This window comes from Andrographis paniculata, unplaced genomic scaffold (genome assembly GCF_009805555.1).
Source record: "Andrographis paniculata isolate CXL003 unplaced genomic scaffold, ASM980555v1 Contig62END, whole genome shotgun sequence".
Classification (NCBI taxonomy): domain Eukaryota; kingdom Viridiplantae; phylum Streptophyta; class Magnoliopsida; order Lamiales; family Acanthaceae; genus Andrographis; species Andrographis paniculata.
In genome coordinates this window covers 3,015,383-3,029,023 of record NW_026137598.1, presented here as the reverse complement: position 1 = coordinate 3,029,023, position 13,641 = coordinate 3,015,383, and the positions used below count along the sequence as shown (strand labels likewise).

The 13,641-nt window shown below is 32.5% G+C and overlaps 1 protein-coding gene across 2 annotated transcripts; it reads left to right on the top strand.

The window, feature by feature from the left end:
* Nucleotides 1–5,078: 5,078 nt before the first annotated feature.
* LOC127261233 (sphingoid long-chain bases kinase 2, mitochondrial) lies at nucleotides 5,079–13,406 on the top strand. Of its 2 annotated transcripts, XM_051289483.1 has the most exons (13): nucleotides 5,332–5,376; nucleotides 5,760–5,836; nucleotides 8,729–8,847; nucleotides 9,673–9,726; nucleotides 9,802–9,861; nucleotides 10,416–10,493; nucleotides 10,631–10,677; nucleotides 10,785–10,825; nucleotides 10,951–11,032; nucleotides 11,127–11,241; nucleotides 11,360–11,482; nucleotides 11,554–11,654; nucleotides 12,984–13,406. In XM_051289483.1, the coding sequence occupies exons 3-13, from the start codon at nucleotides 8,785–8,787 to the stop codon at nucleotides 13,111–13,113; spliced, it is 894 nt and encodes a 297-aa protein (XP_051145440.1). In that variant the 5' UTR covers nucleotides 5,332–5,376; nucleotides 5,760–5,836; nucleotides 8,729–8,784; the 3' UTR covers nucleotides 13,114–13,406. The 2 variants fall into 2 exon arrangements, with proteins under 2 accessions (XP_051145439.1, XP_051145440.1); XM_051289482.1 differs by lacking the exon at nucleotides 8,729–8,847 and having other exon boundaries at nucleotides 5,079–5,376.
* Nucleotides 13,407–13,641: the final 235 nt, after the last annotated feature.

Below are 13,641 nucleotides of genomic sequence, written 5' to 3'. Positions count from 1 at the left end.
CATTGAATATATATTTGTTTGACTATATGAGTAATTTGCTAATATGTTTTGATTTTGTTGACACTAAATATTTATTTGTTTGACTATTTTAGGTATGATTCACCAGTATATTTTGATTTTGTTGGCATTGAATATTAATTTGTTTGACTATAGTATAATATTTTTTGATAATTTACACTATTATAGTTTGTTGTTAATTTATATTTACATATATGGATAACAATAATCTTGTAGGATGCATTGACACCTCTGGTAAGACAAACAATTTTGTTTGCAATTTTTTTCAAGTAATAGATTTTGAGAATAATTATTGGGATTTCATTACATGAGCAATGAGTTATCTTGCATATTACTATGTTAATTACTTATATAAGTAGTCATGTTTCAATTCGTACTTTACCGGTGAAAGATGAATAGAATTATTAAGTAGACATGAAAAAAGATGTTTTAATCTTTTAGAATGAATCAAGATACATTTAGGGTGTGTTCGTTTGTAAGATTTGTGCAAAATCTTACTATTCATCTAATTTTTTTCCCTCAAAAATATCAAATCAAACACCTATTTTTCATTTTTTATATTATACTAAAAATCAATTTTACATTCAAAACATCACATCAACACCTATTTATATCACATCGTACAACTATTCAAATTCAAATTTTTTACTATTCAAATCCCAACTCAAAATCCAAACCCCCAAACAAAGACACCCTTAAAAAATTATGTAGTGATCTAAAAAATATGTATGGATTGAAAGATTATAAAGAATGTTGATTTTGGAAAAATCCAAAAGTTGGAATATTTGTTTTGGTACTTAGTATATGCGCTTCAAATAGAGATGTATATGAACGATTTCAATGTTTTTGAGAAACTATGAGTAGAATATTTAAATAAGTTTTAGATGCTATTAATGGTCTTTCGAATGACATATTAAAGCCAAGAGATTGTAAATTCCACGAAATACCATCATATATCATCAACAACTCTCAATACATGCCACATTTCAAGATATTTGTAATATATTGCTTTATTTAATTTTCTTTTCAAAATTTTGTATTGGCTAATTTTCAAGTTTATTTACAAACTTTGTGTATGTTGTTAGAAGTGTATCAGAGCTATTAATGGTACACACATTGCTATGGTTGTTCTAAAAGAAATAAAACTACCGTATATAGGGGGAAAAAAGAACCAACTACGAACGTTCTTCTCGTATGTAATTTGGACTTATTATTTACTTATGTTTTGACTGGATGAGAATGATCTGCACATGATACACAAATATTTATAGACGTTATCAATGATCCTAAGTTAAACTTTTCGAAACCTCCTAGACAGAGGCGGAACCACCATACGGCAAGGGGGCTTCAGCCCCCCTGCCCGGGCCCCGCCTCCATTATTTTATTTAAATAATTTTCTAATTTTTTTTTATAAGTATGTATTTGTATATTAAAAATATTTAAATTACATAAAGAATAATACTAAAAAAATAATTAAATATGCTTATGCCTAATAGTTTAATTTCATATAATTTTTTAGAAATATTATAAGATAATACAATATATATAACAAAAGTTAAATGCACTTTTATTGTGATAATAAGATACTTTTAATAATTTTTTAAATATTCTTTTCTAAAAAAAAAAATAGTTCTATTTATTATTTTTAAACAATATAAAAATAAATATATACAATATGTATTTTTTATTGTTTTACAATAATGAAATATATATTTTTAATCAGTGTTATTTTTAAAAAATTAAGAACTAGCCCCCCTTGCATTGACTTCTAGTTCCGCCTCTGCTCCTACAAGTAGTTTGTTTAAGTTCTGAAATATTTTTCTTTGTTTATTTAGAATATTGTTATATTATATAATAATATTATTATATTTGTAGAAAAATCTTATTTGGCAGACAAAAGTTATCCAAAAAGAAATAATTTTTTTTACGCTGTATTAAAAAATAAAGTATCATCAATAAGATTATTGTAGAAATAATCTGAGAGGATATCGAGAAATCTTTAATTACCATTATTCATCGTTAAAGAGTTGCATTGAAAGGACTTTTGAAATTCTTAGAGCTTGAAGGAATATACGCAAAAAAATGCCGATGTATTCGGTGGAAGTCCAAAACAGAATCATTTGCGCAACCTTTACTTTGCATAATTACATTAGGCTAAGTAAAATCGTTGATCTGACGGTTAAATTTATGGATGGTGATCCTAATTTTTTTCCACACTGAATATGATGATCTCGAAGTTAATTCAAAGCATGACAATATTGAAAAATCAACTTTCAAACAAATATCAAGAATTCAGGACAATATCGCTTATGATCTCATGTCAACTCGGCCAAATAAATGAAGTAAACAATTTTAGGATATATTGTATCTTGTTGTTTATTTTAGATGAATTGTACTGCATTATGCCTTTCTTAAAAAAAAATATATGCATTTTTTCATTTGCCTCTCATGACATAAAAAAAACATTATGTTCTTTTTTTTTGTTGCTGCATTACTTAATAATTATTTTAATATATTTATTTTTTTAAGTTTATGATTTTAATTTTATAAATTTAAAAAAAATTAAAATTATAATTCTTGTATATATTAATAATTTTATTTATAAATATATAAGTTTAATAAAATTTAGGCAAAAAACACTATATGAATATTATTAATCTATTTTTATATATTACTTCCTCCGTCTCATCTATCATGTCCATGTTTCCGTTTTTGTCCGTCTCACATTTCATGTCACTTTCTTTTTTTTTGGAAAACAATTATGCATTTTAATCTCATTTTAAATTTTAAATTTATTTTTTTCAATTTTAATGAAACTAATTAGTTATCTTAATTTTAATTTATAATAATTTATATTATATTAATTATTTTCACAAATACATTCTTAACTATCTACTAATTATACTTTATTTAAATTTCCGTGTCTACCGTAACCAAGACATCATTGTGGGACGGATAAAGTATCATATAAATTTTATGTTTAATATAAAATAAAATAATTTCAATATATAAATATAATAAAATAATAAAATTTAATAATATTTAAGGTAATAAAGACTATAAAATTACGTCAGATAGTTCCACCTATTATGGGTAATTCTAAAAATAAAATACTCAAATATCATTAATTATCATTTTACATATAAATATTTATAAATTATTTTATTTTATCAAAAAATTTAAAATAAATAATTAATATAATTCGTTAGTCAAATAAACTAACAACTAACCACCACTAACAACTATAAACTAATTGCTAAATGCCCCTAAATCCAACTCAAATTTATATACCTAAAAAATACAAAATCAAATTTATCATGTTAGTGAATTTATTCCCGAATCTTTTTGAATTTATCGCATAAACCTGGTATACAAAAATACAAATAGCCTGTGTTCGTTTCGTGGATTTTTAGTTATTTACACTGTACATTTACTGTTCCGAAAATTGAATTGAAATTCCACCCAAACCCTACCCTAGTCTCGTACCCCACCCCTAGTCCCTAGCTGCAAAATTGTCGATATCAAAAGTCATGGATAATTATTAGACAGTTGGGTGTTCTTCAAATAAAGAAGCATTTCATTTGGGAAATAAAAATATATATATTTAAGAAAAACAAAATATATATAAAAAAAATCAACAATAGAAATTTTACAAAGCTAGTGGGTTTAAAAAATAAAAAAAATATTGAGCAGGAGAAATCTCCATCAATGTGATAAAAAAATGGTCTTTATTCACATAATAATTTTTATTTTAATTCATATTATATCAAATCAAATATTACTTTTAATTATTACTCACAATTTTTTTATAATATTTAAATATTATTTAATTGAAACTATCACATCAATATATTTTTTTTAATAAAATAATAACTTCTTACAACATAATCATTACAAAATTTAAACTCTCGAACAAACACAACTTAAAAATTTTTATTTTAAAATCCTCAAAAATTCAAATTTAAAATTCAAACCTCCAAACAAACACACACATATTATTAATAGCGGAAGCAATCAAATCGAATAAGCCAAATTAATGTAAACCGACACGAAATGAATTAACACATACTAATAAGGCTCAAACAAGGCTGGAATTGAGAAATCAAATCACAAACAAGCAGAAACTAATTGGAAAATTGAAATGAAACTCAATTGAAATTGAAGATGAGAACTCCATGTTTCGTGTTCTACTTCTATGTTCGCTTATTTCCAATTCTGCCGACGATCGACAACAACTTCAGTTTTCGGCCGTGCGACTTCCGGCATCGGAACTCCGGGGGTGTTTAGCCCTGAACAGAAGCGCCGAACTACAGCTCCGGTCATCTCCTCCGACCAGCAACATTGGCGACTGGAACTCCTCCGAACGGCTCTGACGATCCTTCTTTCACCCTATCTTTCCTCCTATCATCACACCAGCGAATAAAAGACAGCAGTTTTCGACTCAGTCCTATGGTGCGCGATGATCTACAATAACCACGTTTCAAAGTGGAGGTCGGCTCTTCACTCAAAGCCTTAACACCCACCGGAATCATTCCGGTCATCGGAAAGGATTCGAAGCTCACCGAAATCACTCACCGGAAAACCCGTGAAATCTCTTCTCTCCCTCTCACGGTCTCGCCCTCACTCTCTCTATTCGGTTCTGAATCTCTCATAAATCTGACTTGACTCACCCCAAAATCTACACACGGTTATAACAAAATCAACAACCTAACAAATTTAATTTAAGATAAAATAGGTTTGGGTAAACAAAATGAGTTAAGATTGTAGAATTGGGCCGATTCGGTGGACTGGATTAAGAAATGAGTCAACTAATTTTTTCCGAGAAAATGTTAAATTAGGCTTCGAGCGGACCAAAATTCTCAACAAATCCAATTCCAAATTCCCTCGAACCTTTTCAAAAGAAACTTACCCTATCTAAATAATTGATTCTATTCGAATAGTATAGTATATCACTTAAAATTTTAAATAATCTAATAAGATGTTTGGAATTAAAAATATCCGACCCGACCGACTGCCGATGCCCAATTTGAATCGTATATGGTTTAATTTCCATCAGAATCTGTGTCACTTTTCACAGTATCATTTTCCTTTAGGTCGTCGCCTGATTTCGAACCCGTCTCCTTCCTTCCTTCCTTCCTGCTTTCACTCTCTCTTTCTCTCTCTCTCTCCCAATAAATACAATACACGATACGCACATCGGAATGATTTTATGGACTGCCGTGGCAATTGCGCCAATGGATAAGCCCTCGATCATCCGCGCCGAGCACCCCTTGGCTCCAGATCGCGCCGCTGACCGTCCTCACCTCACTGGCGCTTCCTCTCGCCACTGTAACCTCGTCTTCGTCGTCAATCCCAGAGGTTTCGAGAATTATAATACTTTTTGCTTCTCTCGATTTCGCTTTGCTATGGCACGCCTGTGTTTCTGTACTTCCACTTAAACCCTCGGTTTAGTCTGTTTGCGAAGCTGCAGGATCGCATTCCTTTTTGTGGTTTTCCGAAACTTTAGTCTTTCCTCCTTTGCTTTTGTTGCAAGTGTTATTGTGTGCTCGGACTCGCATTCTAGGGTAATAGGCTGAAAGAGGTTTGTCTTGGTTTGTTCAAGTTGAAAAGCTAAACGAAACAATTGGTAGAAACGATTGGGCGCGCAAACTTGAGCTAGAAATTGGATATGTCTATTATTTTTTGCTTGTTATTGCGATTACTGGGTTTGGATGAATCGTGAATGGTTGAAATTGGTGCAGGAGCTAATGGAAGTACGGGAAAGGAGTGGAAGAAACTCTTACCATACCTGAGGTCTCGCCTCGGTTCGGATTATAATGTGAGTGAATGTTTACTCAATGTGTTCTTATGAATCTTTTGATTTGTTACTATCAAGTGGACATTTGGTGTAGTTAATGGAGCACACTAGCAAAGGGATACTCTGTAGGAGAAAACACATCTCTGAACGTTTCACTGTGTTTTGTAAAATATTGAATAAAATGGTCTCTGAATGTGGCCGGAAAGAATTACTTATGGTAAAACTCAATTGATTATTTTGGATGATTTTTCAGTACTTCACAATCATTAAATGAAGTTTCCGTGTATTGTCTAAACTATATGATATTGCATTAAATTATACATAATACAATTTTATTTATTTATATGTACAGAAGTAAATCAGTTTCATGTCTAGCAAGAATCTCAAATGCTATGATCAAGAAAAAACTAGTGTATGTGTGCACATGATTTTATGTGGCATAATTTGTAACTTCATTTTTGTTAAAATTATGTGAGCATATTTGCACATAAAAATCACACACAAGAATATCAACTCTTTAGGCACGAGGTGGCACATTTGCTTGTAAGCGTGAAATATCATTTCTTCTATGTGAAGAAACTTTAAGCATGATGTATATAAGCATGAGGTGGCACGTAGGCGTAGCTAGTAAGCACGAGTGGCACATTCCTAGTGAAACACATCGAGACATGCCAGTGCATGTGGAACAAGTATTATGTTATAAGCAAGATACATCGAGTGTGATGTGTCAAGTTGTATGCAAGGAAAGTATCACGTTGTATGCACGGAGCAAGGTACTGGTCAAGTTCTGACAATGGTGGTTGAGAAATCAACTTGCAATGCCTCAAGGAGAGAATATGATGTTCAAGGAGAGGGGCATGCTAGCTCGCATCACCTTGCTTAGTGCAATTATTGATGATGTGTTGGTAGATTTTTCTAATTTATCTACAGTCAAATCCATGCAAGGACGAGGCCAGAAACCAATATGGCATGGTTTCATTGTAAAAACAACGGACACTTACTCTAAAATTCAAACTATGTGAAACAATCTGATCACTCCATGGATTCACATCCGCGAGAAATGATTAGCATGACAGGGTGTCTAAAGTCCTTTGGTCATACTCTAAACAATGAGCAACAAGTGCAAGTTCTGCTTCGTACCTTACCTGAAGATAAATGGCAATTGATGAAGATCAATTTGCGCCACAATCATCAAATTAAAACCTTTGATGACATTGCCAAACATTTGTTGCTTGAAGTTGAAGTCATGGAAATAAAGAAAGCCTCTTATTCGAAAAATCCTTAAGAAGGAGAAAGTTTGAGAGAGAAAAATAACATGGCAAAGAAAAGGTTTTCTTTTTCTTTCTTTTCTTTTTCTTCAAGAAGGATCCAAATCTAAAGAGAAAGGTAAAGCTAAGCCTAAGATGCCTTGAGACAAAAGTAAGCTTTAGTGCTTTGCTTGTGGAAAGAATGATACATGCAAAGAACCCAAAGTGCATACCATTTCTACTTAAGTGTATATTTCGTCGTGCACACTTATATTTGACTCTTTGTGGTAATTGATTCAAGAGCAACAAATCACATAGTAAGCAATAAAGGTCTCTTTTTACATCATCTCAAGATTCCGCAAGGATCTAAATATGTCTATGTGGCAACAACGCAAAACTTGAATTAGAAAGAGCTGGAGCTTCCAAAGTTCCTTTTAATAATAGAAGTTTTTTGGTTTTGAATGACTGTCTATATGTACCAATGATTAGGAGAAATTTAGGGTGTGTTTGTTTGAAGGATTTTGGAGGATTTCCACTATTCATCCAATTTTTTTCCCCCAAAAACATCAAATCAAACACCTATTTTTCATTTTTTATATTATACTAAAAATCAATTTTACATTCAAAACATCACATCAAACCCTATTTATATCACATCATACAACTATTCAAATTCAAAATTTTTACTATTCAAATCCCAATCCAAAATCCAAACCCCCAAACAAACACGCCCTTAATTTCTGTTTATAATCTCATGCGTTTTGGCTTGTGCTTAAATTTTCACCATAATGTATGCGATATCTCTTATGGTAATGAGATTTTGTGCTCTTGGTATAACCATGATGGCATATTTGTATTCAATTGTGATGGCGTAAGTCCAATTAAATGCCTAATAGTTAAATCTGATGATTATTTCACATGGCATGCAAGACTTGGACACATTGGTAAAGATAAAATGAATAAGCTAGCCAAGAGAGGCTTGCTTGGTTCGTTGACTATGGTTCGTTGACTAAGGTTAATCTCCTTACTTGTGAAGTTTGTCTTCAACGAAAGACAACAAGACAATCATTTGGTAAAGCCATACACAAAAACATTTTGGAACCTATGCATTCGGTATATGTGGTCCCTTAAGTGTGCTGACTAGACATGGATATTTGTATTTCATCACATTGACAGATGAATATACAGAGTATCTCGCATTTATCTCTTATAATATAAAAGTGAATCATTAAGATGCTTTAGGGCATATATTGCCTTGGTTTAGAATCAACTCGAAAAAATGATAAGTGTTTGAGGACATCTTGGGGAGGTGAGTATATGTCAAGTGAATTCAAAGAATTCTATGAAAGTAAATTAATACTGAGACAGTTAAGCATTAGAGAAACACCCTAACAAAATGAAGTTGTGGAAAGAAAGAATATAACTTTAATGAATATGGTATGATATCTAATGGTTGAGGCCAATCTTGGGCCATCATTTTGTGGTGATGCTCTTATGATATCTGTCTATGTGACCAATAAAGGATGTGGGAACAAAGGGTACTATACCCAAGGCATATAAAACACAAATTTCACAATCTACATAATTATATATAAAGGCATGTTTACCTTTTACCAAAAGATCTTTGATACTCAAATTTCTACTGCTTTTTGGTTTGATGACAAAGAGGACCAGTCGGAAACTTTAAGTCAGGACTCAACCAACTCCGTTGGAGCAAAAGAGATGCATGTTCACCATATGTACTTACTAGAACCTCCAAGGCACCACACTAGCGACCTGATCAAGGTGAGGGCACTTTTTTCCACTTTTCCTTTATACTAAATGTCTCAACTCATTTTCTTCATTTTCTTTTATCTATGAATGAAGTAGGGAATGACACTATTTATAGGTATTTAGGGCACAAGATTTTTTAATCCTTACTTGAAAGTGAAAACATTTGTATGCATTGCGACACATGCCTAGCATGGCGAAAACTCTTGTTTATCATGTCTATGAGTAGAGAGGAGTATAGGTTGGGATTGGGTTAGGGCCTTCCCTGCGCAGCTTAGGTGGAAGGCGAAGAAGGCCTTCACTGAAAGTAACGACCACCAAGATAGGCGTAGTAGTGAAATCTTTTGATCACCCACCTGGATAGGTGAATTCCACTCCCATTTTAATGAGACAAACTGACAAAGACATGTTTTAAGGGGAGTTACAGAAACACACAGGTGAGTTCATTATGACATGTCGTACTGACTAGCCATGTGCAACCTCGTGCTTAGACACGTCATGCTAAGGTTTCTTCACATAGAAAAAAAAATGACACCTGGTACTTACTAGTAGTGTGTAATCTTGTGTTTCACATAGAAGAAAATGCACCTAGTGCTTATTAACAATAACACCTCGTGCTTAGATGTGTCATGCTTAAAAGCATGATATTCTTGTGCGTATTACTTATATGTGCAGATATACTCACATAATTCTAATAAAAGATATATTTGCATTGCATAGAGCTAAAAAGGGATTTGCCTCACATGTAAAAGTTTCTGTTTGAAATTCTATATAATGGCAATCTCTATCCAAAACCATACGTTAATTAGGCTTTTGGATGTTTTTTCCTTGTTTCATCAGATATGTGAATCTTTAACTTCGGGACCTTCTCATGCTATTGACATCACAAGAGAGGTAAGATTTAGCCATTTTGTTGGATGCAAGCTTCTCACATTTGTGGAATTTATTTGAGTGATATTCTATACATAGGCTATACGTGACGGTGCTGATGCAGTGATTGCTGTTGGAGGTGATGGAACTCTTCACGAGGTTTGTTTTGTTGTCCTTTTGGAAGAACAAGGGTTTAATAACCACATTAATTTTAACTCATGATCCTTAACAAACTCAATAAATTTGTGCATCTTGCTGCTATAGAGTTCATTGCTTTAAAATACAATCATATGACACTGTTTTTCTGTGATTTATTGTTGGCAAGCAGTCTTTGCATATTTCTCCATTAAACTTAAGTATTCAATCAATTTCTTGGTTGGAAGAATCAAATATAGCATGGCGGAAGATTTATCAGATTTCTTGATACTTTTTGATGTTAATACTCTGATATTGAAATCCATTACTGTGTAATGTGTTTGCATGCATGTTGTTTTACAAAAGATGAAACCCTATATCATGGTTCACGACATTTCTGATCCAGTTGAGGATAAAGTGGCATGGCAATGGGTTTGTATTATATCTTTTCTCTTCGAAGTTAAGAAACAAGGGTTTTTTCTAGTCATATTCGTATTGCAACTGAACCATTGTCAGTTGAGCCCCATATTGGATTGCTCCCACTAAATTATGTATGACTAGGATGTCTCAAACTGCAGGTGGTTAATGGTTTTTTTTGGGCCGGGAAACCTGTTTCTAATGATTCTAAGAATGGTGTCCAGACAACAGCTCTTGGTGTAAGTGATGATAATTGTGCTTTCTTCTCAGTAATCCTGGGATCTTTTCGACAGATAGGCTGAGTTTATACTGCTCTGCTTGTCAGTCCCATATATGATCCCTTGAGAGAAATGTTATCTCTCTTTTTTTCCTACAGCTCATTCCATTGGGGACTGGTTCAGATTTTGCTAGAACATTTGGCTGGTTGGTTTATCACTTTCTTCCAATATTTTTATAAATGAGCTTCTCATTCTTGTAATTTTGGCCCACATTAGTATTATAAGTAGATGAAATTATTCTTGTGTGGTCAGGAAGAACGATCCTCATGATGCAATCGAACGTATTGCTAAAGGTATTAAATATGTTGAGTCTATTCATACTATTATTATTGCTGATTTCTCTCTTTTCAAACATTCAGAAACATGTGAGCCAATGCAACTCCACATGATTATGAACATTTTTTTTGCAATATTTCAGGGGTAAGATCTCGCATTGATGTTGGAGTTATCGGTGGAGAAGATGAATCTCATTATTTTATAAATGTTGCTGATGTTCATTTGTAAGCACACACTTGTTAACATGTAATGAAAATACGGTCTCAACTGAAAAATATTCGTTGTTTATTTATTTAGTACTCATTTTCAAACATGCAGGAGTGCTAAGGCTGGTTATTATGCATCAAGATACAAAAATTTTGGAAATCTTTGTTATGTTATTGGTTCTTTGCAAGCGTTTTTTGGTCATCGCAATGTGGACCTTAGAATAAAGGTCTGCAAGCCTACGTAATTTCCTTGTGTAACTGTGCATTACTCAACTGTAACACATTAGGTTATTGTTTCTAATTCCTAACATTTTCTTTTCTTTTCGTTTCTTTAATCTCATCAAGATTGATGATGGTGATTGGGAAACTTACACCCAGGTGACGGCCCTTTGTGTTGGAAATGCCAAATATTTTGGTGGTGGAATGAAAATTTCCCCGAATGCTCACCCATCAAGCAGAGACTTTGAGGTAGAAAAAAAGCACTTGCATTGGCTAATATTATGTGGAAAAAACTCATGTCAACATACGTATTGTTTCAGGTGGTTGTGCTTCAGGATTTCAAGTGGTATGATTTTATCCTGAAATTGCACAAACTATATAATGGTACACACTTATCCGTGAAGAACGTTTCTTCAAGAAGGTACCTACTCATCATAGCTCCCTATGTAGCATTTTTATCTGCTAAATTGCACAAAATCTACGTGTAATTTCATGAAATTGCGCTAAATCTCATATACTTCTAAAATTACGTCAAACTCCCTTATGATTTTATAAACTCTGCATCTAACCTCCTGTGGTGGTCCTTATTTAATGGTATTTGATCTAAATACGCCCAAACTGCAAATAAATTTTAGAATTTCAATTTCTAAACCCCTAAAATTACAAATGTATTTATTTTTCTTATATTTAGCCTCAAAAAATAGTAAATATACTCAAAAATAGTTTATTTTTACTATTTTTCGTAGTTTGTGCGCATTTAGGTCAAATACCCTTAAATAAGGACTGCCGAGGGGGTTAGACGGAGAGTTCATGAAACCTAGTTTGACGCAGTTTTAGAAGTATTGGGGATTTGGCGCAATTTTTTGAAACCACGGGTGGATTTTGTACAATGTAGCCCATTTTTCTCTAACTGTGCTTCTCTCTTTCTACTTTCAATTGCCCATGGAGAAAAAACTTGCTAGGAGAGTTCCGTAGATTATAAGTTGCGATTTCTCTCGCTCTCATGTGTGCAAACTGTTTTTTAGTAAACATGATAGCGTAATGAAATTTAACTATTATGTGGTGTGTTCTTCCGTGGTTTTGTTTTTGTTTTGTATTTTTTTATGTGAAAATAATTGTTTGATTCAGTGTGTATATATATTTTCTGAAAATGAGTGTTGGTTTTTTGAGATAAAATAAACTATTGAATAGTAGGTACAAAATTGCACACCATATATTGTGCACATTCAAATGCATGCTCTTAGAATATAAAGATTATTGGAATTGATGTCTCTTAATTGTACTATTACTTGTACCGGATGTGTCTATGGTTCCGTGGTAGAATGAAATATAATATACTCGGAATTTAATGTTGGATGCAATAATAGGCTGATGTGTTTCTCATTCGACAATCCATCAGCTTCAACAAACAGCTATGTGTGTGTTGTTCCTACCCTATCGTTTTTTCATTTGGATTCGGGGTTTGAGATTAATAAAAATTTAAATTTAAATTATTATATATATACATATTTGATGTGATGTAAATAAGTTTTTGAGGTAATATTTTGAATGAATATTCGATTTTTTTTATTTTTTATTTATAATATATTAAACGAAAAAAAGTATATGATTTGATGGTTTTAAGGGAAACTAGTTTGATTTGTAGTACGGGACACCAAAACCAAACCTTAAAAAGAAACAACTGGAATCCTCTTACTATGGCAACCAAATTTGAACTCTTTTCAACAGTTTTGTGTTGTCATTCTTTCAGGGCATGTTCCATCGAAATCGAGGAGATAGTTAGCAGCAACAGCATATTCGTCCAGTCAGATGGAGAATACCTCGGATTCCTTCCAAGAAAGTTGAGAATTTTACCGAGCGCAATAGAGATGATATGCTAACACAACACTCCCCCTCTCTTAAGAATACAACCGGAAGTTAGTTGGTGCAGTTTATTTCTGGCCCCTCAGCAACACATCAAAGCAATGACAAGAGGTTAGTTTTTAGACTAACTGAAATTCGTCGAGGTTTCGACTTGCTTGCTTCTGTACTTTGTATTGATCTTTTGTAGCATAAAAGTCAGCAGTAAAATTTACATGGCTAAGTGAGTGAATTGATCAGTATTTTAAGTTGTTCTTTGTTCACTACTTGCAGTGATACTTTTAAGATTTATTGATTACTTTGTTTAATTTAAGTCTTATGGTCTACAAAATTGTTAAAGAGACAAATTGGGTTTGGGTGCACATAGCTTAAAAATAGTAAAAATTTCAATTGGAACGTATATAGTTGTTTGTGTATTAAAAAAATAAAATAAATTTGGTTATATAATGAAACAAAATACTCCCTCCGTACTAACGAAAGAGCCTTTGGGCTTTTGTAGTAATTTAAAATATAATACTCCCTCCGGCCGTAAGAAAATATTCATTTTT

Coding starts and splice junctions, on each gene's coding strand:
- LOC127261233 (XM_051289482.1), top strand. CDS start 5,220: ATGATTTTATGGACTGCCGTGGCAATTGCGCCAATGGATAAGCCCTCG. Junction 9,727..9,801: donor CTATTGACATCACAAGAGAG/GTAAGATTTAGC, acceptor TTCTATACATAG/GCTATACGTGACGGTGCTGA. Junction 11,483..11,553: donor CATCAAGCAGAGACTTTGAG/GTAGAAAAAAAG, acceptor GTATTGTTTCAG/GTGGTTGTGCTTCAGGATTT.